Genomic DNA, 27,208 nt, shown 5'->3' with positions numbered 1-27,208 from the left:
TCTATTTCTCCACCATTGTAGTCAACAATATCTATACCATTTTTGCTGGATATTTACAACAATCATTCTTTTTATCAGAATATAGCCTGCTATGTCTAACTGCTGATTGTTGAAAGTGAACATTTCTTATCCTTTTAAAATTATATTCACCAGTATACATAAACCTCCTTCCTATCAAAGGAGTTTTTTCTTAAAATATTTATTTTTTAGTTGTAGTTGGACATAATACATTTATTTTATTTATTTATTTTTATGTGGTGCTGAGGATTGAACCTAGGGCCTTGCATGTGCTAGGCAAGCGCTCTACCACTGAGCCACAACCCCAACCCTCAAAGGAGCTTTTGAAACATCTAAGTAAATAAAATACCATGGCTAGAACAGAATTAAAACAATAAACTAAAAATATTATCAAATTATACTTCCTCAATATTCTGACTCTAACTCTTATCATAGGGAGTTCATGAGGGGTGAGTGGCATGGAGGAAGTAGGCAGTTGATATCAGTGATTTTTTAAAAATTAATTATCCTTATGTGAAATTTTTGCTATAATCTTCTTTATATTACTGAAAACTAATCAATACAGAATCCCTAGAGAAGGCTGAAATTTCCATATGGGTAAAATTTTATCCTTTTAAGCACACAAATTATTTTTATTATTATTTTTATTTTTATAGGTTGATGATTCAAAACTGAATTACTCATTATTACTTCCTGCAAAAATATGGTGACACTGGTGGGGCTGGGGTTGTGGCTCAGTGGTAGAGCACTTGCCTAGCATGTGCAAGGCCCTGGGTTTGATCCTCAGCACCACATTAAAAAATAAAAAAGATATTAAAAATTTTTTTAAAAATATGGTGATACTGGCATTTTTGATCATTTATAGCTATCATTAGTATAATCTATTTATCAGATAATATAATACAGTCATGGTAGTTCACAATGGTACTACGGGCTATTTTCATCTAGAAACCATAACTGCACAGTGTTGTTTCTATGGTTCTCATTTCTGTTTTATTACCCTCGTTTTTTTCTGTCTTCCCTTAATGCCAAACTGTTATTTCAAACATTAAAGCTGGCTTCAGGAATAAAGGTCAAAGAGAAGGAGTAATAGTCACATTGTTGGAATGATAATAGTGATAATATAAATTACTATTTTAAAATAATATCTAAGTATAACATCAACTATATAAGTCTCACAATAATCCCAAGAGGTGACATGTATAATCCCATTTCATAGATGAGTAAAAAAGTGAGAGATTATACAATTTGGTCAAAAAATCACTGAGCTACTAAGTTGGGAAATAAAAGAGCTGAACCAAGGTTGTTTTAACATTATGGTTCATAAATCTTTGTGGGATGTTCTGTGAAGTGTTAGTACATGAACTTTGTGACCTCTATTTAGATCTTCTGAGACTTTTTTTGTTGTTGTTTACTTCTTGATTCTTTGCTGTGTTTTAGAAAAATGAGATTAGATTGTCATAATAGATTTATGGATAAGCAACTTAGCAATGATTATTACTGTGTGATGAAAATAATTTCCAAGATGTATTCTTGATAACAGCTATGCTCACTATAGATGACTATAAAATCAGTGATTGGTAGATTGGTTGATAATAATGCTTTTCTGAGTATCTTTGTCTCTAAAATGACAAAGATAATTATATTGGAATGCACTAAAAAGAACAAAGCTAAACTGTCTTTGAGCTTTTTATGTTTCCTTTTCTTCTACTAGTAATAATTACCTTTAAGTTCATCTTACCTCTAGACAAGTATAAGTATAAAATTCTGACTAATTAAAGGAAGCCCACTTAAACTTAAATCACTTTATTATATAGCAAACCAGCACCCAGATAATAAGAGTAAGAAAGGAATGCAAAATACTTCTTGCTTCTAGTGTATGTAAAGTAAATTTTAATTATAAGGCCACTTAAATTTTGCATCTTGCAAATAGGTCATGATAGGTAACGTGGTTTCTCTAAAGGTACTCACTTTAAAAAGATTCTACTTACAAGGAAACATTTTGCTATCATGCATTATTAACCCAAGTGTCTTACTGCTAATCTGTGAGATTTCTGTTTAAACTCTGGAAACCTTTTTTTCTTGGAATTCAACACTTATTGTTCGTTTTGATCTCTTGAAATCAGAGTGTAACAACATTTATACAATGACCGAGGTCCCAAAGTAGTAATGAGTTTAGAGAGAATAAACATTAGCAACTGAAGAAGCAAGTGGTAAATAATAAACTGAAAAAAAGTGTGAAAATTATCACCATAGGGTGTTGTATTTTAAATAACAGATATTATGCAAATAATTCTCTAGAGGTAAGGGCAAGTTATGTCAGCTTCCTTCCTGCCACAAAAGGAAAAATTAATTCAGTTTTTGAGATTAATGGAAAGTACATTGACGTGCTTTTGGGATGTGTTCTTTCTTCTAATCAAATTAATACCATCTAAAGGAATACTATCTAAACCTAGCATAACAATATTTGCTTATGACAAAATATTATCCTTAATAAGAATGATACAAATCCCACAGTTTGAACAAAAAATGGCCCTGTCAGCAATAGCCACATTGGGGCACATTCAATACAGAAATATACTGCTAAGATTATAAATTCTATCAAACTGTGGAAAAAGCTTTAGTGATAATCTTAACTTTATATAAAATGACCAAATCATGGAGGTAAAGCCTAATCTCTGTCCTAGAATTGAAACCAGATACTAATAAATCAGGCATATTAGAAGGGCTGGCTTGACATTCAAAAGGCTTTGGGAATGTATTGATGCTTCCCATAGCTCCCTGAAAACAACTGGGAAGTCAGTACTCCATTCTCTTAGGGCATTTGACAACATATCATTCTAAACTAATGCATCATTACTGTTGCACTTTACAACACAGAGGTGTGCTGAAATGCTCACCCATATGCCAAAGTCTTTGAAGAGGGAATCAAAGGTTCATTGAGTAGCAGGGCTCTGAGCAGGCAGACTACGCTTGAAGACATGGCTATTCATGTTTCACTAATACCAATGTTTGGCATTCTTTGAAGACTTACAATTAACTACAGAACTTCCCTCCACCTGCCCTTCCTTAGAGTATTATTAGATTTTAGGAAATATGAAAATATTGGTATGTGGTTACTTTTTTCCTCCCAAGAAACAATGTGAAATCCCACTTATGAAGTATTCTTGTGAAGAATAAAGAAATTAGATCTAAATCTAATTAAATCTTTAGATCTAACTTTCAATCTATAGAATATATGGGAAAACAGGAACATTTTAAACTCAACCCATGAATATAATTAGCCAAATCCATTCTCAGGACAAGTGATTCAGTTTCTCTAACAATTCAATGGCATAACCAAAAGGGAGAAAAATGTCAAAGAGGAGTAAATATTCTCATTTAATAGAGACTTAACTAAATACAAGGAGTGGAACTTACTTGAACCCTGATTCAAATGGAACAATTATAAAAAGGCATTCTTTTTCTTGACATCTGGGAGGAATTTGAATATGATAAGCATATTAGATGGTATTAAAATATTATGTTTATCTAAGAGAATGCTATTGTTGTTATTATTTGAGATGTATACCAAAATGACATGATGTCTACCAGCCCTCTCCCACCCTCCAAAAAAAGAGGCAGGGTAGGGGGGATTAATAAAACAATTATAGACAAACATTGATAGGTACTGAAGCTGGGTGATGGGTACACGGGAGGGGTTCATTGTACTTTCTTCTTTTATGTACATTTGAGAAGTTTCATACTAGACTGTTTAAAAAAAAGAAGATAAAGTAGTTTGGGGAGAAAGAAAAAGAGGAAGAATAAACTGGTCATGTGAATTAAAAAGGAAAACCTGCTTTGCTTTGTTTATACCAAATTCACTGATTCATAAGGAAGATGAATACTTATTTGAAATAGGAGTTACACTTATTTCTTTTATTAGCACAGTTAACTTATAACAGAAAATGTAAAAAGAAAGCAATTAAAACTTGATCAGTTAGAGTAATCCCAACCAACCCAAGAGATAAGATTATTTTCATACCCTGGTTTCATAAAAACCCTGCCAAAATGGATCTGAGCATGAAGATCAATGTCCAGCACCTGCTTGAGATAGTCCTGCAAACATCAAAAAACAATCACTTTACTTTCAAACATTTCAAACAGATTTTCAACACTTTAATGAAGATAAAATGAATTTATAAGATTGTAAAGAAACATCTTTTTATTTTAATGAAGATGATTTACTTAACAAATATGACTTTATTCCTTATTTGTTCATTTATTCATTCAATACATACTTGTTGAGTGTCTGGTAAATGCTGGTACCAATATAGGTGCATGAGGATACAGCTTTTTGAACAAAAGAGAAAATGTCTCTACCTTCATAGAAAGTACATTCTAGGGGCTGGAATTATGGCTCAGCAGTAGAGCGCTTGCCTAGGATGGGCAGGACCCGGGTTCAATTCTTAGCACTACATAAAAATAAAAAGGCATTGTGTTGTGTCCATCCACACACACGCAAAGATTCATATTCTCTCTCTCTCTGTCTCTCTCTTTCTCTCTCAAAAAAAGTACATTCTAGTTGAGGAAGCTAGATAATAAGTAAAACAGCTAAATAGCAAAATAGTATAATATCTTTACTTGATAGATTATTGTCTCATTTCAGACAGAATTTTATGCCTGAGAAAGAATGTTAACAAATATATCTTATGAAGTTATACCTAGGCAGGGAAGCCAAATCTATGTGTCCTACTCTATTCTTCCTCTTTTTTAAATATTTATTTATTTATTTATTTATTTATTTATGGTGCTGGGGATTGAACCCAGGGCCTTGTGCATGCAAGGCAAGCACTCTACCAACTGAGTTATATCCCCAGCCCTCTATTATTCTTTTCAAATATATATATATATATATATATATATATNATATTTAAATATATATATGCATATATGCATATATATTAAATATATATATTTAGTTGTAGTTGGACACAATACCTTTATTTTATTTATTTTTCCTGGTGCTGAGGATTGAACGAACTCAGGGCCTTGCACGTGCCAGGCAAGCGCTCCACTGCTGAGCCACAACCCCAGCCCTCCTCTATTCTTCTTAGTGGACTTAAAACAATATACTTTCCTTGAAGAGAGACTTGGACATTTGCTCACAGATTACCAAATCTAAATAAGTCAATTAAAATGAAAAACAGAAGCAAACTGTGAAACAGATATTCTGCTAACAAAAACCTACACCACCCTGTGGTTATGACAACCTAGAGTGATCTGATAAAACCTGATCTTTGGAATGAAAGGTAACACTCATTGCCCTGCAGTTGGCTTTGTAAAGAAAAAAAATTTACAGTCCTTAAAATTTCTCTTAATTAATGCAACCTCTAGATCTATTACTGAATCTCTTCTCAGTGGATTAGAGTGTCTACCAACTTGCCGAAACTTTTAATGTTTTACAAGCTATGTATGTGTGTTTTTACATATTTGAAGTCTATATATTTTAACTCTATATAATTTCCTACACATACAGACAATATATAGTCTACGTATATATTTATAATATTTTAAATATCACAAGACATTTTGCTTCTTAATCCTTTTTGCATTTCCAAAATTCTGAATCCTTTTCCCTAAAAAATTCTAGTACAGATCTGAACAATTTTTGTTTGATTGAAAATTTTTTTATTTCATCTTCATTTTGGAAGATAATGTTTTGCTGGATATACAATTCCATATTGGCAGTTTCCTGAAATTTAGAATGCCAGTTCATTATTTTGTGGGTTCTATCATTTATGCTTAAATCATTTGTTATTTTCTTGTTCTTCTGAACACAATAGGTTTTGCTGGAACATTCTATGTTGTTGGTTTTCATTAATTTTGCCATGATTACCTAGGTGTAATTTCTTTGCATTTATCCTGTTTGAGATTAGAAGAGATCCCTGAAACTCTGGCTTACTGTCTTTTTATCATCTTTGGAAAACTACTAATATCTCTTAAATATGACTCTTTCTTTCTCCACTCCTTGAACTTCAATTATACATGTTAGACCTTTTTACCATATCCCCACATGTCTTTTATGTACTTTTCCATATTTTATATTCTTTTAATAAAAATTTCATTTGGTTCTTCTCAGTAGATTTGTTTTCTCGTGAAATCTATTTATAAGAGCCAAATGAAAAATTGTTATTTTTTGTAAATATACAACACTTATTTAAAGTCCATGTGAGACAATATAAATACTGGGATCATTTTTAGGGCTATTCTAGAAATTTTTTTCTTCCCTTAATTTCTAGATATTTTGTTCTTTCTCTGGTAATGTCTGGTAATTAAAAAAACTATAGCCCAAATATTATGTATAAAAAATCTGAAGAGGCTCTGGATCATAATACATTTCTTCAAAATTTATCCTGGCAGTTAGTTAAGGTAAACTCCAATTATACTGATCTTATTAGGTACTGAGATAATTTGATGGTAGATTTCAGTCCCTGTAAAGGCTAGTTTATTTCTGATATGTCCTTATTTCTAGAGCAAAACCCTTCAAGGGTTTAAACTGATTTAAGTCTCAAAGTTTGTGGCAGGTTCTGAACTCCTAGGCTGATGAAAAAAAAAATCTACTTATTTCATTAGCTTCTTAGCTACTCTTTTATGCTTGGCTTCTTGTTTCATTACCTCCCTCCCACCTCACTCTGGTTAGGAAATTAGTAAATTCTTTGAGGGAAAATATGGTGATCAGGTACAATGGCACACACCTGTAATCCCAGAGATTCAGGAAGCTAAGACAGGTGGATTCTAAGTTTGAAGCCCTAAGCAATTTAGTGAGACCCTGTCTCAAAACAAAAATTAAAAAATAAAAATAAAAAGGGCTGGTGATGTAGCTCAGTGGCAAAGCACCCCTAGGTTCAAACCCCAGTGTCAATAAATAAATAGATGAATAAACAAATAAGGTGAAAGAATTCCAGTTTGATTTCTCAGTGGTTCATTTTTCTCTGAGATCTTGGTGTCTTGAATTCTTGCTATCTTAGTTGTTCTCTTCAGACACCTGCCTTTTCTTTTTTTCTTCTTTAAAAAGTTTTTTACAGCTTTTATAGATGAAGTTGGTCTAAATATTCTGTTTTATCATAGCAGGTACAAAAAATCTCTGGGTATTTCTCATGTGCTGTTACAGCACTATGCCCTTCTGACATCGTGCATGTAAGTTCTACTGCTCTTGCTTATAGTTCCTTATTGGACTACAAAGTTTGTGAGCCCAGGGACCCTTTCTAAGTGTGTGTGTGTGTGTATGATTGTTTATATATATAAAATCAATGTATCCCTAGTGAATATCACATACCTTTCACTCATTCATTAGTTCAACAAACATATTTTAGTGCTTTTTGAATATCAGGAATTCTGTGCTGAGGATTTAAGAATAAACAAAACAGACACAATCCCTGCTACAAAGAGGTCATTCTATTTTACTAGGTGCAAACAGACAATATCAGGTAAACCAACAAATAAAATAATTGCCATTTTTTTTACATGTTATGAAAGATATAAGCAGGTGCTAGCATAGTGAATAAGGGGTGGGGTGGACAATAAGGAAAGTCCATTTTAGAAGAGATGGTAATATATTATCTATTCTTGAAGGATAAGAAGGATTCAGGCATGTGATGTGTAGACAAAAGAGAAATCTAGAGTAAGGGAAATATATATGAAGGCTTCTAAAACAGTAAAAAGTGTGTCTAGAACTGAAAAGCCAACTGGAAGCAGTGAATGAGTAGGTCAGAGGCATAAGCTGTAGCTGCTGAGACAGGTAGAGGTTATTCCAGCAGGGCCTTAGTTTATGACACAGAGTTTGAAAAGCAGATGCTTACTAAATGAATGGGAGGAGTATATAATTTTTCTTGAAAAAAAATTCTTGTTTTCAAAAATTCTCTTTTTAGATCTTTTAGAACAGGAAGGAGTGCTTCATTTTCCTGTGGCATAGGGAAAGCATTTACCAGATATAGTGATACAGACAGACTGAGGATCACCATTGTTCTTAAATTTTTGTCTACTTATTGAAGCAGCAAGAATATTTTGGTATTCTGAAACCTGGCATCAGATGAGAAGAAGAAAAACAAATAGATGAAGGAGCAAGGTCTTTTTTTTTTTTTTTTTCAACTCTGGTAAAGACAAATATCAGTGTCAGAAAAGTTGTAAAGACTTTGAAACGAACAAAAAACATTGCTGGGTATTCAGTGCAATACAATCTTCTGGTTTGTCTTTGAGCTATTTTACAGCAATTATCTGTAGAAAACTGATAGTAAATGTAATGGACTAAATGTACCCCCCTCCTCCTAATTCATATGCTGAGAACCTAATCCCAATGTGATGATAGGGCCTTTGGGAGGTAATAAGGTCATGAGTGGAACCGTCATAAATGGGATTAGAGCTCTCAGAAGAAGAGGCCAGAAAATTAGCTAGCTCTTTTTCTACTACATGAAGATATAAGGAGAAATCAGGTGTCTGCAGCTGACCTCTGGAGGAGAACCCTCACCAGAACCCACTGTATTGCCATCTTGATTTACAAATTTCCATGCTACAAACTGTGAGAAATAAATAAATATATGCTGTTCAAATTACCCAGTTTATGGTATTTTATTACAGCAGCTTGAGCTGTGACAGTGAACTAAATGTTTAGCCAAAGAAATATGCAAATGAACACTGTCTGATGAATATAATTGAATACACCATGGGTATCAACCAGTTTTGCATCTATTAGCAACTTTATTTCAGCATTTCTGACTACCTGTGTGTGTGTTCTTTGTTTTTTTTTCACTGCACAATTTTTTTTATTGGTTGTTCAAAACATTACAAAGCTCTTGACATATCATATTTCATACATTAGATTCAAGTGGGTTATGAACTCCCATTTTTACCCCAAATACAGGTTGCAGAATCACATCGGTTACACATCCACATTTTTACATAATGCCATATTAGTAACTGTTGTATTCTGCTACCTTTCCTATCCTCTACTATCCCCCCTCCCCTCCCCTCCCATCTTCTCTCTCTACCCCATCTACTGTAATTCATTTCTCTCCTTGTTTTTTTTTCCCTTTCCCCTCACAACCTCTTTTATGTAATTTTGTATAACAATGAGGGTCTCCTTCCATTTCCATGCAATTTCCCTTCTCTCTCCCTTTCCCTCCCACCTCATGTCTCTGTTTAATGTTAATCTTTTCCTCCTGCTCTTCCTCCCTGCTCTGTTCTTAGTTGCTCTCATTATATCAAAGAAGACATTTGGCATTTGTTTTTTAGGGATTGGCTAGCTTCACTTAGCAAAATCTGCTCTAATGCCATCCATTTCCCTGCAAATTCCATGATTTTGTCGTTTTTTAGTGCTGCGTAATACTCCATTGTGTATAAATGCCACATTTTTTGAATTCCCTTTTGAATCAGTTGTAATATCTTATGGTTTCCATATTATAAAATTAAATAAAATATGTTACACATGTTCATTTTACATATGTATGAGGTACATAGTTTAATTTTTAAAAATTATACTTCAATTTTAGAGACTCCATTGAGATGTCCCACTGATTTATTTGATAGAATCAATTAAACTTCATTGCCAGATAAGTGGTTTTTTTTTGGGGGGGGGGTACAGGGATTGAACCTGGGGCACTTTACCACTGAGCTACACCCCCAGTCCTTTTTACTTTTTGAGACAGAGTTTCACTTAATTGCCCAGGCTGTCCTCAAATTTGTGATCTTCCTACCTTAGCCTTTGGAGTTGCTGAGATTATAGCCATGGGCCACAGCAACTGGCTTAGAGAAGTGCATTTTATGGGTTGCTTGAACTTGGAAATAACTTTTCTTGGTTCCTGAGGTGAATTCAAAAGAGCAGTATAACTCTTTTAGTTTCTCTATTTTGCCTTGGTCCTTTTTTTGTTTCTGTGCGCAACCAAGAATGTATTCCCCCACGTGACAGCAGTGATTGGAAATCTGGTTTTATGGCCTAAGTATGTGGTGATAGCTGTTAAGTGGATAATACAAATCTATTCTTAATAGAAGACGACAGATAATCTAGTTTATTAGTCTTTCTTGTTTATTTCTCTTATTGTCCATTTCAAGCCCAAATTAAGAATTCTGTGCCTTCTAGGAAAGAAAATAGCTCTTTATTAGTATACAGATTAATTTATGAGTGGCTGAAACTGTAGAACTTAAGTGATCATGTTCCTTATGGGTCTAGGTGTCAGTAATCCAAAAGAGCACTTATCTTACTGAGTGTGAGATGTTTTCTTGTTTCAGGGGGGTATTCATAAACTAGATTATATTGTATCTTAAAAGTGCTCTGTTCTGATTGGCTTAAAGAGATAATAAATGCTTATATAAATAGAATATTTATAAAATTCTAGATAATAAAGAAACTTAGAGCATTTATTTATTTGTTTATTGATTTTATTAAGAGATAGAGTATAGCTATTTTGCCCAGGTTGGCCTCAAACCCAAGTTTCAAAGGCTTCTCCTGCCCCGTCCTAATGAGTAGTTGGGCCTACAGACACATGCCACTGTACTTGGCAAGTTAACATATTTTAAATGTGCTACACTAAGAAAAAAAAAATCATACAATTTTAAGACTCCAAGTTCATATAGTGAAGATAAATCTTTGGCAAATGTGACTAGTGTAATAATTTTAGTTAATAAGAACCCCCCTACCACCAAAAAAAGAAAACTCATCCATATTATTTTCTTTATCAGTGTTAAATATAATAAAAAGTATGTATTTTATTTCAATTGGGTGTTTCCCCCACAAATTATACAGCTTTACATACCAAATGAACCAACAATATTCCCACATAGAATTTAAGATTATAAAAATGTAAAACTGAGTCAGGCATGATGGTGCACACCTTAATCCCAGTGACTTGGAAAGCTGAGGAAGTAGGATCACAAGTTCTAGGCTAGCCTCTACAACCTAGCGAGATCTTAAGCAACTTAGCAAGAGTGTCTCTCAAAATAAAAAATAAAAAAGTGGTTAAGCAACTCTTGAGTTCAATACCCTATACCAAACAAACAAACAAAAAAACCAAACCAAACCAAACAAAAACTAAAACTGAGATCAATGAAGGAAAATAATTACTCTGAGAAACTTAATTTCTTTAGTTATGTTTTTTGTTTGTTAGTTTGAAGGCATGGGAAGTGTGGCTGTAGAAAATTGTATTCTGTGTGTTTATGAGATTTGCTAGTCTGCTAAAATGATTATATATGATTTCTCAACTATCAGTGTTTTCTCAGAGAAATAGAAATTAGTTATTTTCTTAAACATTATAATTAATATGTATTTATAATTATGCTAGGATTAATAATGACAAAGTATATATGTAAAAATAAGTATAATTATGTGTGTTCTTGTGTTTTCCAAGGGAAAATGATATTTTTTCTTTTTCTTGTTTTAGTTTTTTAGTTGTATATGGACATAATACCTTTATTTTATTTATTTATTTTTATGTGGTGCTGAGGATTGCACCCAGTGCCTCACATGTGCTAGGTAACGCTCTACCACTGAGCTACAAGTGCAGCCCTAATTTTTTTCCTTAAAGTCAAGTTCCCCAAATTTTTGGTCTCATGACCCCTTTACATGCTTTAAATTAAAATTCATTAATAATTTTTGTTTATGTGTTTTTTTAACCTATAAATATTTACTGTGTTAGAAGTTAAAACTAAGAAATTAAGAAAGATATTTGTTGGTTCATTGGAAAATAGCAATGATGAAGCCATTTCATGTTAATACAAGTAACTTTTTTTGGGATGGGTACTTTAGGTTGAACATAGGGGTGCTTTACCACTGATCTGTATCCCTAGCCCCTTTTAATTTTCTATTTTTGGGACAGGTTCTCATTACATTGCTTAGGGTCTTGATAAATTGCTGAGTTTGACCTTGAACTTGTGATTCTCCTGTTTCAGCCTCTCAAGTGGTTGGGATTAAAGATGTGCACCTCTGTGCCCATCAAATAATAAATTTTTAATACACTGTTTTATAATTTTGAAGATCTCTTTAATGTTTATCTTAACATAAGTCTGCTAGGCTCCTGTCTGCTGCATTCAATTGAATGAGATATCACACATCCTTTAGCTGCTGGGAAAACTACACTGTATACTCAAAAAAGAGAAAGAATAAAAACGGTAAATAAAGTCCTAATATTCTTATGAAAATAGTTTTGACCTTGTAGGCCACCTAAAAGGTCTCAAGGACTCTGGTACTCTTTATTTGAAAGTAAAGTGTCAGTTTTTACAGAATATAAAAGAGTAAAATCAAAAACAAAACTTTGAAAGTGACTTATATTTGCCTTGGTTTATACCTCTGAAATGAAACTGAGAAATACATAAAAATTTTAGTAAGTTCACCTCATCCCTATTCCTTTTTTATTTTGAGACAGGGTCTTGCTAAGTTACCTACAACCTTGCTAAGTTGCTGAAGCTGGCCTAGAAGATCCTCTTGCTTTTTTTGGGGTATTAATTAATGCTTTCTCTATTATATGAAAAGCTTTTATTATTGTGTATTCTGCCTTTTGTGCTTTATGTTTATTTTGTCTCTAAGAAATAAAAAAGCGGGGCTGGGGTTTTGGCTTAGTAGTAGAGCGCTCACCTAGCATGTGTAAGGTGCTGGGTTAGATCCTCAGCACCACATAAAAAAAAAATATAAATAAATAAAGGTATTATGTTCGACCACAACTAAAAAAAATAAAAAATAAAATAAAAAGCAAAGAACAAAGATTCCTCATTTATGAATGAGTCAAACATTAAAAACATGTTATTTACAAACATGTTATTTTCAAATATTTCAGTGTTGCTTTGAAAAATTAGGTAACTAAGTAATTCTTAAATACATATGATCCTATCATAATCAAGTACCCATTTCTCTTTTTTGATAACTCCTTTGATTTTGTTTTCTAAAAGTCAGACCTAAATTTAGGGGGAAAAACTCAGAGTATCTTTTACCTCTAAAATCTTTGAAATTTCCTAGATAAATTGGGTGTGGTAGTGCATGCCTATAATCCCAGTAATTTAGGAGGTTAGGCAGGAGGCAGGATTGAAAGTTCTAGGCCAGCCTCAGCAACTTAGCAAGGCCCTGTCTCAAATAAAAAAATGAAAAGGGCCAGGCATGTGGCCTTGTGGTGAAGCACCCTAAGTTTAATCCTCAGTAGGGGAAAAAAGAAAAGGAATTCTTAACCAGAAAAATCACAGGTTTGTTTTCTCATAAGAAGACATGCTGGAGTGGGGCTGGAGTTGTGACTTAGCGGCAGAGTGCTTGCCTCGAATGTGTGAGACCCTGGGTTCCATCCTCAGCACCACATAAAAAATAAAAAAATAAGTGAAATAAAGGTATTGTGTCCAACTACAAAATAAATTAAATAAACCAACAAAAAAGATGCTGGAAATAATTAGGTTTGTTTGATGTGCTACTATTTTAAGAGCTGTTATATCTGAGAAGCTCGGTCTGCCCTAGGTTAGATTCATATAGGTAAAATTGTAATAATACAAAGATTTTCAAATTGTTTGCTTTATGGAAAGTCTCTGGAGATTTGACAACATCCTCCCTGTTTTTCTCTCAGGGAAACAGTGAGCAAAACATTTATGAAATTGAGCTGGGGATTAGCTCAGTGGCAGAGCACTTTTCTAGCATGCATGAAGCTCTGCATTTGATCCCTAGCACTGCAAAAACAGAAAACACACACACACACACACACACACACACCGAGTTATAAAATACATCCCAATACACAGTTTTACTTATTGGCAAATTAAACAGTCATTGAGAATTCATTATCTATAGAAAGTTTGTTTTATTCTAATGTTTGTCTGAAGGCTATGATAAGCAAGTTGATAATATGTGTCTGGGACAAGACAGATTCAGTACACTATTGAAAAGGACTATAATAGATACACTAAACTACAGACATTTCAAAGAATAGCCTCTTGGATACAGTTTCTGTATTGATAAACTTTGGATAACTTTTATTCCACAGCAGTGGACTGAATCAGGAATTCCAGAGCTCTTTTGTTTGTAAGCAGATAGTTTCATGAAAATTAAACTGCTAACCCAAGATCTAACAGAACAAGAAGACATAGGACTGAATGAAGCGTAAGGAAGATTTTACTGTGTATATTTATTTGGGATATTGGTAATTAGTTTAAAACATTTTGTGGCTGCATTGCTCTAGATTTGGAAAACAAAGAAGGCTTATATGGTCAATTAATACTCTTGTGTTCAAATCTGGCTAAACCTACTGAGATTAACCCTTTTTTGTGTTCAATAATAATATCTGAGATACTTTGATCATCTGGGTGGTGGAGACACTGTTGGGCAAAAGTAAGAGACTTTGAAATGGGCAAAAAAGATTACTGCTGTCAATTTAGGTATCCTTCTGGCATATTTCATTATCTTTGAACTATTTTATCATTTTGTAGGGTGTGAACAACTTACAGTAATGCATATGATTCTTTAGTTTTCAAGGCAAAAAGCAGTTATTATTTAAATTTAACTGAAAACTTTCAGTGTTGAATAAAGATGAAAACTGTGAAAAAGCTGTGTGGGGGCAGGATGAGAAGATCTGTAGGGAAGCAATAAGCAATGGTGGAAGAGTCATTTCTTCTTGGCAGGTAAGAGGACAGAATTCTGTGGGTTCTGCAAGCAGCAGGGGCCTCTCCTTCCACTCTGCTTAGCAGGTAATTTGCTGGGGAGGTGGCCAGACTTCAGAAGAGATGGCTGAAGGAAAGAAGCTGGCTGCCCTGAGGCTCCCCACCTCCCCACCATCCTAATGCTGGTAGCATGGCCCAAAGGAGCAAAGACCTGAGATTGAAGGGCACATAAGAACACTCTGGACATTTACAGTATAGATTAGACCAGATGTGTTTCCCTGATGCTTTCATGCTGCTTGAGCTCCTCCAGAGTCTTTGGCATAATTCTTGGAGGAAGTGGGTCTCAGTTGTGGCTTAAATAAAATGTCCTGCCAGTTCTGTTGAATAGGTGATTAGAGTATAATTTAATCAAATAAATTTCTTGCATACTTAAATTTTTACACTTAAGATTCATGTGTGTCTTCTACATAATGCCTCTGGATCTTCCTTTATCTCCCTGTCTTTTCAGTGACTGGTTTTCAGGCTTTTCTTTCTGCTACCAAAGTACAATGAATTTCTTTTTGGGAATATAATTGGCAGGAGTTTGCTGCATGTTTTACTTCTTTCTTCCTGGTTCCTCTATCATCTCATTGTAGTTCAGAAGGTAATAAAGACAATTATAAGCTCCTAGGGCATACTTTGGCAGGCCCAGGTCCTAAAATCTCTCTCTTAGTAAATTAAAGGTGTAAGTGTCTAACTGCACAGAATATAACATAAATAAAACCAATATACTTTATTATGTTGGCCTTATTTACTTGTAGTTTATTTGTAAGCAAATCCCTAGGATAATTGACATCTTTGTTAACAATAATGAGGAAGGTTAGGTTCACAAGTGTTCTGTCCTTTCTAAGGTTGAGCCATACTGCCAAGCCCATGTGTGCTATAAGCTTCTTGCCTCTCTAGAAGTATTAGAAAAGATAAACTTTACGTCTGTCAAATAAGTATTATCCCACAATTAAATTCATTAGAAATTAAGACAAACCCTATATGAAACAATCCCTGAAAATAACAAATTTGTCATATAAATAAACCTGGCTTCAGGATGTGCTCTTGTGATACTGAGAGCAATCTCGTAGTAATGAAAATAGACAAGTTGCAAATTATTTTTTATAGTCCGAAGCAACTGGCTCTACTTGGAGCTAAAGACTTCTGGGAGACTTGGAGGAAAGACTAACCCAGCCACCTATCTGAGAATACTTACCTATGCTTCAATATTCTCACACCTGAATGTAATTTGAGATTGTACTCTTGAACTGAGATTCTTTTTTTTTCTTTAGTTTTTGGAAGCAAGTGCTGTTCTCAAATACTCTAACACTAAAGTTTGTGAATGGAAGTCAGTAATTCCTTGTTCAGGGTGTTGAATTCTGAATTTGCTTTCAAAGCCAATGCTCTCAAATTCTAACATTTGCTCTTAAAGTTCACTGTCTAAAGAGGCAGATTATAAATTTAGGCAGTTTTGTAACTACAGTGGGCAGGGACTAAGAACAAGTGTATAAATGCTAAATATATACTACATGTAAAATACAGTTTAAAATAAATCATATTCTTAAAAAAATATGAATCTTGTTATAATTTTCAGTTTAAGATTAACATGAGATAAAAGAAAACAATGGGGATTATAAACTATAATATATATTTTATATTTCTGTGATCTGAAATATTTTTGAGCCAAAACATAAGTTGGTTATTGCAGTAAAGAATATTTTACTTTAATAACATTCAGGCTGGGTATGGTGGTACATGCCTTTAATCCCAGCTACTTGGGAGGCTGAGGCAGGAGGATCATATGTTTGAAGCCAGCCTGAGCAATTTAGCAAGATTCTGTCTCAAAATAAAATAAAAAAGGCTGAAAATATAGCTCAGCAAGTGTGAGGCCCTAGGTTCAATTCCCAGTATGAGGAGTGGAGACCATTATTCATGGATCCAATAATCATCACAGCTAACACATTTCATTAAGATATATAAACTTAATGATGCCAAAATATTCACATTGGGATTTTTATAGGACTAAGCACATACCATGTACACATATACTTAGCCCCAAGAAATCATACATATTCCTGTATTTACACATATATTCATTACATTATTATTATAAAAAGAAGGGCAAAAGGAATGTTTAGTTTTTTCTTTCTTTCACTTCTGGGAAGGTGAGCTAAAGGATCTTGTAAGGTCTGCAATAAATATGTGGTGAGTGAGATATATGGTTGGCTCTAGGAGATTATGTTTTAATTTAAGTGGACGTCTTGGGGTGCAGCTTATAGGTTTAGTGCATGCATAGGCCCCAGGTTCAATCTCTAGCACCTAAAAAAAAACAAAACAAAACTGAGTAGAAGGGAAGACATTGGAGCTTTACCTTGGGCATAAATATCATACAAAAAGGAAGTCCTAATATACTAAAATTCATGACAACCAAACAAAAAACAGAAGTCTCCAGGGCAAAAGAAAAACAAACAAAATTAAAAAACCAAAAAAGCATTCTGCAAGTTTCAAGATTCTCTAGGCTGTTCCTGAGGTATGCTCTCTGACCTATGTGCACTGTATTCTTTTTGTAGAGACAAGTAATTTCTGAAGGCCCATGGGCTTTCAGCTTTATGGGGGACTGGTTACAAATACCAGACCACAGTTAAATGACCATAGGCAAGAATGTTAAAGGGGATAGATCTTTATGAGCCCATTTTTCATACCTTTTCCCCCATGGATACGCCCCCCGATGTGATGATGACATCAGCACGACTGATACCCTCATTCAAGGCATTGAGTAAGTCATCTGGGCTGGAAAAAATAAAGACAAATAAATTAATAATACACATTAGATATAGTGCCAACTTAAAACTGAACCACCTTATTCACTGAGTAGGCATTACCATGAGTACAGCAATAAATTTTGCATGAAGTGAAAATCAAAAGTGTCTCTGATCAATAGAAGCATTCGTCTTATTGTGGAAATAGGATCTTGTAAATGTTGAAGTAGTGACTACTGGTGCTTTCACAGTGTTTTTGTCTCAGCAAGGCTGTCCAATGAGGGGAGCCAGTGTGGTGTTATAGGATGTCTAACAGTTTTGGATTGTCTAGGAATATCCTAGTTTCAGTGCTAAAAGTCACATGTCTTCGCAAATCCCAGGCAAACCAGGATAGTTAGTCATGCTAGATGTTGGAAAGATCCCATAAGTCTCATTAGAGGGAGTGACTTAAGTGAGCCCCTGAGAAATGGACTGGATTTTGATAAATGGGCAGGAATAGGAAAGGGCTTTGTATGCAAGAGGATCTGCGCTATCAAGAGCTGGAACAGTGATTAAATCTCTTCTGTTACCTAGGTTGATGTGGACGATGGTTTGACTAGAGTAACAGACTTGACTGGAAATGACTGGTTTAGACAGGGTAAGGTATGATTTTTTTTGGATTGTCTAGGAATATCCTCACATTCAAGAATAAGGAGTTCATCTAACAGGAAATAGAGGGGGAATCCCTAGAAATATGAAGAGCCCATAGGTATTTATTGGGAAAAGAAAAGGTAGAGAGAGAAAAAAAAGAAAAAGGATAAGGAAGGCAGAGGCTGTAATGAACTTTTCTGAGAGGGTAAAAGTTCAGGATGAATCTTAGGGATTGATACTAAGCACATTCTTGACTGTCAGCAGAAAAGGCAAGTGCACCAGGCCCTTTGATGACATATATGAAAGGCCTGGGGAAAGAGATGAAAAAGATGAAGGTCCTCATTATTGCATGTTAAGAGGGTTGTAAAACATCCCTATCTTGGGATTCATGAAGTGAAAATAAACAAAATCAGAACTTAAGGAGGGACTGGATGGCAGAGCGCAGCTGAAAGGAACTGTTAAACTACTTTAAATCCAAATAAAGTTCCTGGGCAATGTGACCTGAACCTAGAATTTCCCTTTAACTGATGGAGTATAGAAAAAGTGTCTTTGAGGACTACATGTTCAGTCTCTTGTTTTTCTAAGAACTTCTAAGATAGAGGAGATGGTATTTCCCTTTATATTACTTGACTTCTTTTCCCTTCTCCTCCATAGATATCTAACATGGTCATCTGAAAAGGAAATGATACTGGCTTCTGGTTTTCTAGTTTCTGCTTTTAGTCCCTCTTGAGGCTGAGCTGTATTTTTGCTCTTGAATTCCATCAGATAACTCTCTATCCTCCCATTATTTGAAGTCCCTCTTCTGTAAAGCTAACTTCAGCAGATTGTTATTTGAAATCAAGTAATCTCTAAATGAGACAGCATATGTTTTTCCAAATTTCTCATGACTGTGAAGCTTAATGTCCCTTCACTTTCATGCACAACTTAGTAAGAGAGGAAGAAGGAAAGTCAGGGACTACAGATGGTAAGAACTATAACAAGAATATCACTTTACTTTTTTATACAGGCATGAGAGAGGGGAGAAGAGGAACCTAATATCTATCAAATACACAACCTTCATAGACTTTATGAGATAAGCTAGTTGGTAGGTGGCATAGCACAGAGATTAGTACCATGGACTCTAGAGTCAGACTGCCTGAACTTGAATTCTGGCACCACTACTTGCTAGATGTCAAACCTTGGACAAGTTGATTACCTTCTCTTTGCCTCATTTTTCTCTAAGTAGGGATAATAGAATTGTTATGAGGACTTAATAGCATAACATATATAAAGCACTTAGAATAGTACCTTGAGCAAATTAAGTTTTAAAGAAAGCATAGAGGTTGCCATTACTATTGCTGTCGAACTGACAGAAGTTGTTATGGTTTAGATATGAAGTATTCTCCAAAAGCTTAAGTGGAGACAATGCAAGAAAGTTTAGAGCTGAAATAATTGCATGACAGCCTTAACCTAATAAGTACATTAATCCACTGATAGGGATTAACTGGGTGATAACTGTAGGCAGGTAAGATGTGGATGGAGAAGGTAGGTCATTGGAAGAATGCCGTTGGGGTACATATTTTGTCTCTGGTGAGCAAAGCTTAGTCTCTCTGCTTACTGATTGTCATGTCCTGAGCAACTTTCCTCTTCCACATCCTTCTTCAGATGTTCTGCCTTACCTTGGGCACAGAGTACTGGAGTTGGCTATCTATGGACTGAGACCTCTGAAACTGTGAGTGCTAAATAAACTTTTCCTCCTCTAGAATTTTGTCAGGTCTTCTCGTCATAGCAGCAAAAAAGCTGATTAAAATAGAAGTTAAGCACATGAACATACACAACAACCTGGAAAAATACAACTTTAGCACCTGGGCAGTTTTTATTCTGGAGAATACCTTTGACTAACAGAAGAAAATCTTAGATTGGGATGTAAATACATTCACAGAATATCATGTGGAAAGTCCAAAGGGCAAGATAGGCCACGTCGAGTTTGAATAGTTTCATTTACTACAGGGTATGAGTAAAATTTCCTTGTCCTTTAGATTGGCATGTCCAAGGGTATACTGGGATTGTTCTGGCTCTGGGAAGTAATCTCCCAAGAAGAAGGAACAAAAGTAAAAGTTTGAAAAATGGCTCACATAAGGTCCAGCCTACCAATATAGGGACCCTTTCGAGTCATTCAGTTAATTGTTTATGCAACCACAAAATTACCCAGCTATTCCCTGAAAGTAAAATCTATGTATAAAATTAGAAACTTTAAAAAAATTCATGATATACATTTGAAATTAGCTGTTTGGGCAAATATCTAAGAAGAATCATACTGAATAATGGGTATATTGAAAGTATTTTTGAATCAAGTATTTTGAACATATTTCTCATTAATCCTTTTAATTTTGCTTTAGGGAAAAAGAAAGGCAAAATCAATATATTGTATGGAAGCACTATGTGATATACATATGATAGGTTCCTGATGCTCAGAGTTCTGGACTCCTTGCCTTTCTGGATCACATTATCATTGAATTGAGCCAAATGAATAAACAATGGAGTAAGTGGGGAAAGCACCATGTAGACTGTGGTTCCGGTGAGTGGCTAATGAATATTATCAACAAAATATGATTTTCTGCCGTTACAAAGAAACATTAACTAATTTCATCAAACTCAAAATATATAATTTATAACATCAATTCTATTAGGATTGCTGTAAAGCCAATAGAAACAAAGAAGCAATGATATGTATATCATCAGGGTACTAGTAGTCTTTGTAGGTGGATAAAGTATGGTTCTTTAGCTGATGATTAGAAATAAACATATTTTTCAGTGATTTTCAAAAATTCATTATTTTCATATTATCCAGAAAGTTTTTTCCTATTTTATAAAACTGTGGAGTCATCAACTGTCCACATAAATTTTCTAATTTGCAGAAATAAATTAGAAGGGATTTTGTTCATAATCTTTACTATAATATACCATGTTTCAAAGAGTATGCTCAGTGCTACTTTCTACTCTGTGGCCAGTAGATTAATAAAGTCATTGACTCTGAAGTTGGAAAGGTTATCTTGTCCATCATCACAGCTGGGCCTTTTATTTGGATCCTGCTCTTCTCTGTTCTTATTTGTCCCTCTCTCTCACTCTACTTTCTGCTACATACTCTGGTGTTTGAGGATCTGGTCAAAAATCATGGGTGCTACAGATGCAGACCTGACAACACTTAAAATGATCTATAACTTCATTTATGTTGCATACTAGATCTTCACTTATTACCTCATAGTAAATCCATGAAGTAAACTGAGTATTATTATATCCATTTTATAGAAAAAGAAAGTGATATTCAGATAGGCAAAGTAGCATATTAAAATCTAGACAAAGCAGTAAGTGGCAGAACTGGCTAGAATCACAACCTCTACCTCCTCATGTTTGTTTTATTCCCTCCCTAATCAGAAGTGATTGTGCATTTTTTCCCCAGGCATATGATATGTAATAAAAGCAAGATTCTCATGAGACTGGACCCTTATGTAAGATACCTTTTACCACTTGTGATCCTCTTTACCACTGTGATGGCATGCATATGAGGTCCAAAGTGCCCTACCAGCTTCTTGAACCCTTAGGGTAAACAGGACTTTCAATAAAAAAAGGAAAACACTGTGAATATAAGAAGCCAAAACTGGAAGCTAGAAGAATAAGCACAACATTTAGTACAGCTCCTAATGAAATAAAAGCCTGGGAGAAGAGATAATTTAACAACAGCAATAATCATAACAACACAAAAAACACTAATGGATATTCAATTTCAACATTAGAAGGGTGTTATAAAACAAAAAAAAAATTCAAATTTAGTAGATAGAGGTGAGCATAGTCTCCACGGAAAACTCAATTAGTGGTCTAGAAGATCATGTGTTGTATCTCCAAGGATTGTATAAAAATACAAAAAGATGGAAGTCATACAGAAAATAATAAGAAACTTGGAGGACACAGCAAGAGACTGATATAAGACAAACAGGAATAAGGAGAAAAAGGAGGGGGGGAAATAGGAAAATTTCATTTATTTGGAAAGAGCTGGACTTGAAGAATGAAAAGGTCTATAAGTCCAGGTAAGGACTGTGAAAAAATACAAATCTAAGCATGTTCTGATAAAATTTTGTAATTTTAAGAATAACTTTTAAATCTTAAAAAGCTGCCAGATAGAAAGATTGGTTAGTAACAAAGGAAAAATGATACTGGCCTTGGGATTCTTATCTATAATATAAAAAAACTGGAAAATAGTATATTAACATCAACATTTCTCTCAGAATAAAGGTGTACAACCCCCAAATACTGTACCCAGTCACACACCTTCACCAGTCAGGATAGAAGAATATTTGTTAAAATGCAAACATTCACATAACAAATCAAGTAATGTTCTAGAAAAGTGATTGTAAATAAAAAAGTGAATCAAAATAGAAATCCCAAGATAGGGGAAGATAGACGGAGAGAAAACAGTACTGAAATACACACAGAGACACATATTCACTCATTTATAAAAATATATAGCTAAATCTAAATGGATAATGATTGAATAAATTGGGTAGTTATAATTGTGTTTTAAATATGAATTCCTGAAGTTATAGAGATTTACTATAAAATAATACTTATAATAATACTCTAGAATTAAAAACATTCTAAAGCATTTAAATAAAGCATTACTCAGAATTACCTAAAAGTTGAGAGATTGGGAGGAGATGGAATGTAAAAGTACTCTAACGTTACTGCCTAATTGATGCAGGGAGTGCACAAGAGAAATAAGTACATCTTGTGGGAGCGATATAGTCAGCACCTTGTTTTTATATAATAATGAATAAATATATATTTGATTATGAGTATCACTAATTGGAAGGAGAACATGAAGGGAATTAGAAGATATAGCATGACTTCCAAAATAATAACGTGATAAAGGATAGCAAGTAGTGTCTGAGTCTAACCACAACAGAGGAAAGGAAAGTTAGAAATAATAAAGTTGCATAATTCATAATAAAAAGTAAGATAGAAGCAAAAAAAATAATGGGCACTATTTATAGCACATTTGGGTAAAGCAAAAAGAATTTTATGCTAGAGTTACAGTAATTTAAGGCAAATAAAAATTAGATTTTTTGTTTTAATCTCAAATCCCATTTTAATATGATTTATAAGGGACAGACTTAAGAAATAAAAGACTGAAAATAACAAGTAGGGCAAAAAGTCACGAGGCAAATGTTAATGAATAAAAAACAGGAGTGCCAATGTTAATGTTAAAATGGATTTTAATGTCAAAAGAACAAAAAAGGATAAAGAGAGTCAACAAATTGTGATAAAAGGTAAATCTGTAAAGTATATCTGTCTTATAGGATGGTCTCATCTCATCTCGTTTAGGCTTGGTGACTAAACTGCCAAATCTTTGTACACTGTGGCCACTCTGTAAAGGTGTTGATTGAACCCTGAATTCAAGTCAACCTCTCTGTAGTAGCTTTGGGAATAAAGAGTAGTTAGTTATTACATTTGTAACAATATTGTAGAAAATACTGTCTGACCATGGAGCAGAAGATGCTACTTAACATTTACATAATCATGGTTTCTTCTTTGAGAAGATATTAATGCAAAACAGGACTGTGTATTAAAATATCTGAAAGGCTATCATGCAAAGGGTGAGTGAATTTATTTGGTATTGCTTCAAAGGGCAGAGTTAGGACTAATGGATGGAAGAAACAGGAAGAAAGACTTTGGCTCAGTGTCATGAAAAATCTTCCTTTCTAGATAGTCACCCAACAAGAGAATGTGCTGCCTCATGAGGAAATGCAATCTTTTCATTAAAAAACAAATTAAAACAAGGGCATGGGATATGGCTCAGTAGTTAAGTGCCCCTGAGTTCAATCCCTGGTACCAAACAAACAAACAAACAAATAAATAAACAAACCTCAAAACAAAAACCTGATGGCTACCAGGAAGGGATTTTTCTTAATTTCTCTACTGAGTAAAGGCTGGACTAGTTGATAATAGAAGTTCCTTTTAATTTTAAGATATTGTAAGTCTATAGAAATAATAAAAGTTACATAAACACTATTCTCTTTGCACATCAAGACTGAAGCATTGAGGGATAAACTGATTTGAGCATTGCAATATGATACTATCTTTTAGATCAAACTCTTTTTTTTCTCACTTTGTGAACATTAGGGGCATTCCATTCTATTATTTGACTTAAGTGAAGGGGAAAAAAAATACAAGTATCTTTTTTTCCCTAAAGCCATGCCATTAATTTTCAACTTGGGAGATGGCTACCAACAAAAGTAAAAACATCCTTGGGCTGAGGTTGTGACTTAGCGGTAGAGTGCTCGCCTAGCACATGCGAGGCCCTGGGTTCGATCCTCAGCACCACATATAAATAAATAAAATAAAGGTATTGTGTCCAACTATAACTAAAAATATATATATTTAAAAACAAAACAAAAGTAACAACCTTCCTAGAATTCTAAGTCAGTCCCCATGTCACAGAAGTATAAACTTAATAGTTAGAAAAAGAGAAAGGAGAAGTATATCTCAAAATAAATGTATCAGAGAATGAATGTGGCTTTCTCAAAACTATATGGACTAATCAGTTTCTGTTTAGGAAGAGTATAGTGTTTTAGATATTATAGACCATTTTTTTTTTGCTTTGCAAATCAGCAAGTCTGATTGCATAGGGGGCCCTACTTCATTAAGAGTTTTTTGCTTTTTAAAATTTGAATCTGCCTTAAATGACTATAATCCTGATTCTGGCATATATTTCTTTTTGCTTTACTACTAGTCTGCTGCAAAATCCAAAACCAAGACAGAGCATTTACCCAAGTTTAGGATTTGTAAATTTCAGACAGCATATTCAGAATGCAAATGCATTTTTTATTTTAAAATATTTAATATAAACACACAGATGGACAACAGCTGCTAATTAGTTTTCTGTTTCATCTGTTACATCAACTGTAAGTTGTATCATTTTAAGATGAGTGACGATGACAGTTGAATGGTGAGAAAAATTCTAGGATTTGTAGATTAAGGAATGGTGAACCAGGAGCGGTGACACATCTGTAATTCCAGCTACTTGGGAGGCTGAGGCAGGAGGATCACATGTTTAAGGACAGCATCAGCAGTTTAGTGAGACCCTATCTCAAAATAATTACAAAGGGCTGGGGGTGTAGCTCAGTGGTAGAGCATCTTTGGGTCAATACCCAGTTCCAAAAAAAAAAAAAAAGAAAAAGAAAGGAGAAAAAAAAAAGGAACAGGAACAGTGACAGTTAATCATTTGAAGATAACAAAAAAGCTTAGGATATATATTAATTCTTCAAAGGTCAAGGATAAATTCCTCAATTACAAAATTTTCTGTGTGTCTACTTCATGTATGGAATAAAACTATACTATATATAGTCATCATTTTGCCCTTCATCAATTCCGATAGATGTTCTTGTGCTAAAGAGTCACATAAAGAAAAAAAAAGAGAATATGGTTCCAGTTTGAATTTTTAAAAAATATTTTTAAAGTTTTTTATTTAAAAAACTTTTTTTTAATATTTATTTTTTAGGTGTATATGGACACAACACAGTACCTTTATTTTTATGTGGTGCTGAGGATCAAACCCAGGTCCCACCTGTGCTAGGGGAGCGCTCTACCGCTAAGCCACAATCCCAGCCCTCCAGTTTGAAAATTAACAAACTAGTGTAAACAACATTTGAAAAAAATTTTAAAAATGAATAAGCAAAAATAATATCATTAATTAAATTCAATTATATAAAAAATTAAAATGAAAATACAAATGGTGAGACAGAATGATCAGAATTGGTTTGGGACAATTAAGAAAGGCTTTCTGGAGGATATTACTTTTTATGAGGTGAGGGTAGGAAAATAATTTCTAGAGGTACAGTAATACCTAGAGGTTATTATTAGAAGAAATGGAAATATCAACTATAATAGCATTTTTTTAAGGATTAAGAAAGGCAACTGTAATAGCCACTAAAAAAATCTTTCATAGTATGAAGAATCTCAACATTAAACATAAGTTTGTTAAGGTAGGAAGAATATTCTTTGTTAATCAAAAGAAAATGAGAGACGTTTGCTGACAAAGTGATCAGAAAATAAATCTATTATTTTGATTTAAAAATTAAAATTTTGTATTTTGAGCACAAAAGGGTGTTTATTCCATAAGGAAAGCAGGCAGTTATAAAGACCAATTGGCCAATTAAATTAAAGTCTAATTTCTCTTTGATGATTAGAAAATTCCTTTAAGGACATTAGGAAATAAGCACTAAGAAGTTAGGACACATTTGGTTCAAAAATTGGAAATTGTAAAGTCCTGGGCTTTGCCCATGTAATCACCATACTGTTAAGTCTATCTTGGTAATTTCTGCTAAATGTGCTAGTTTTGTAAGAACTCAATTTGCTATCTCAGTACTTGTTAATCTTCTACTTCATGCTTTAATGTGAAGAGGCAGCTTCACAAATTGGCAACGTTGAGAGCAAGCAATTCAAATTCAGAACACAAGACTATGACAGAGGCAAGCAAACCAAGAATGATTTGAGTGGGGCAGGCTTTTGTTTTTCAGAAGGGGGACCCTTTTTTTAAATTTCCCAGTTCTTTAGGTCTTGAAAGGCTACAAGGTCCAAGTCAGCATTTGGTAAGCTGTATTAAAGCTGAAGTAGAAACACAACTCAATCGTCACAGTTTTAGGAATGATTTAAACTCAATTAATGCTGAATTTTATTTTTAAAAAAGTTCCTCAAGTGGATTCTGTATATTTGGAGCTTGATTACCACTTGTTACATTAAAGAGGTAAATGTGTAAGATTTAAGCCCGAGAGAAGCTCCCCAATATTTAAAATAGCCTTCTAAATCCATTTTAATTTACACTTCTTTCTTTCCCCTAAGATCCTTTTCTTCAGAAATATAAAACAAGTCATCCCAGTCACAAAACTTTTGCGTTGTGCAATTTTCAGGGATTCATTTTGTTCAGTTCAGAGACACCCAGATGGCAGAAACAGAGTATTAGAAAGAAGCTGCTGTTGGAAAAGACAAGGAGACAGTCCTATCCCTGTTTAAAATAAATCCCATTATCATGACAACTGAGGACTTATCACCACTACAACTCCTGCCATAGGTTCAAATTTTAAAATGACCAATGGGAGTAAAATGGCAGTATTCTAATTAGGTTTTCTAAAGTAAACAATGGGGGGAAC

At 34.0% G+C, this 27,208-nt stretch overlaps 1 protein-coding gene across 19 annotated transcripts in view; it reads right to left on the bottom strand.

Moving 5' to 3' along the window:
- Positions 1–27,208, bottom strand: part of Gphn (gephyrin) — a 625,252-nt gene that overhangs the window by 16,344 nt on the left and 581,700 nt on the right. For 18 of the 19 annotated variants that reach the window (XR_007345755.1, XM_048798536.1, XM_048798527.1 and 15 more), the window contains 2 exons: positions 17,340–17,427; positions 4,043–4,116 (listed from right to left, as the gene is read on the bottom strand). Coding sequence is in view for 18 of the 19 variants with exons in the window: in XM_048798536.1 (XP_048654493.1) it covers positions 4,043–4,116; positions 17,340–17,427 (162 nt within the window). In the remaining variant the exon portion in view is untranslated. Of the gene's footprint in view, positions 1–4,042; positions 4,117–9,922; positions 16,957–17,339; positions 17,428–27,208 lie in introns of those variants that run through there. The other variant, XM_048798535.1, reaches the window with a different exon arrangement.

The sequence above is a fragment of the Marmota marmota genome, unplaced genomic scaffold, assembly GCF_001458135.2.
Source record: "Marmota marmota marmota unplaced genomic scaffold, marMar, whole genome shotgun sequence".
NCBI classification, from domain to species: Eukaryota; Metazoa; Chordata; class Mammalia; order Rodentia; family Sciuridae; genus Marmota; species Marmota marmota.
Note: the sequence above shows the minus strand (reverse complement) of the source record. Positions and strands in the feature narration are given on the sequence as shown.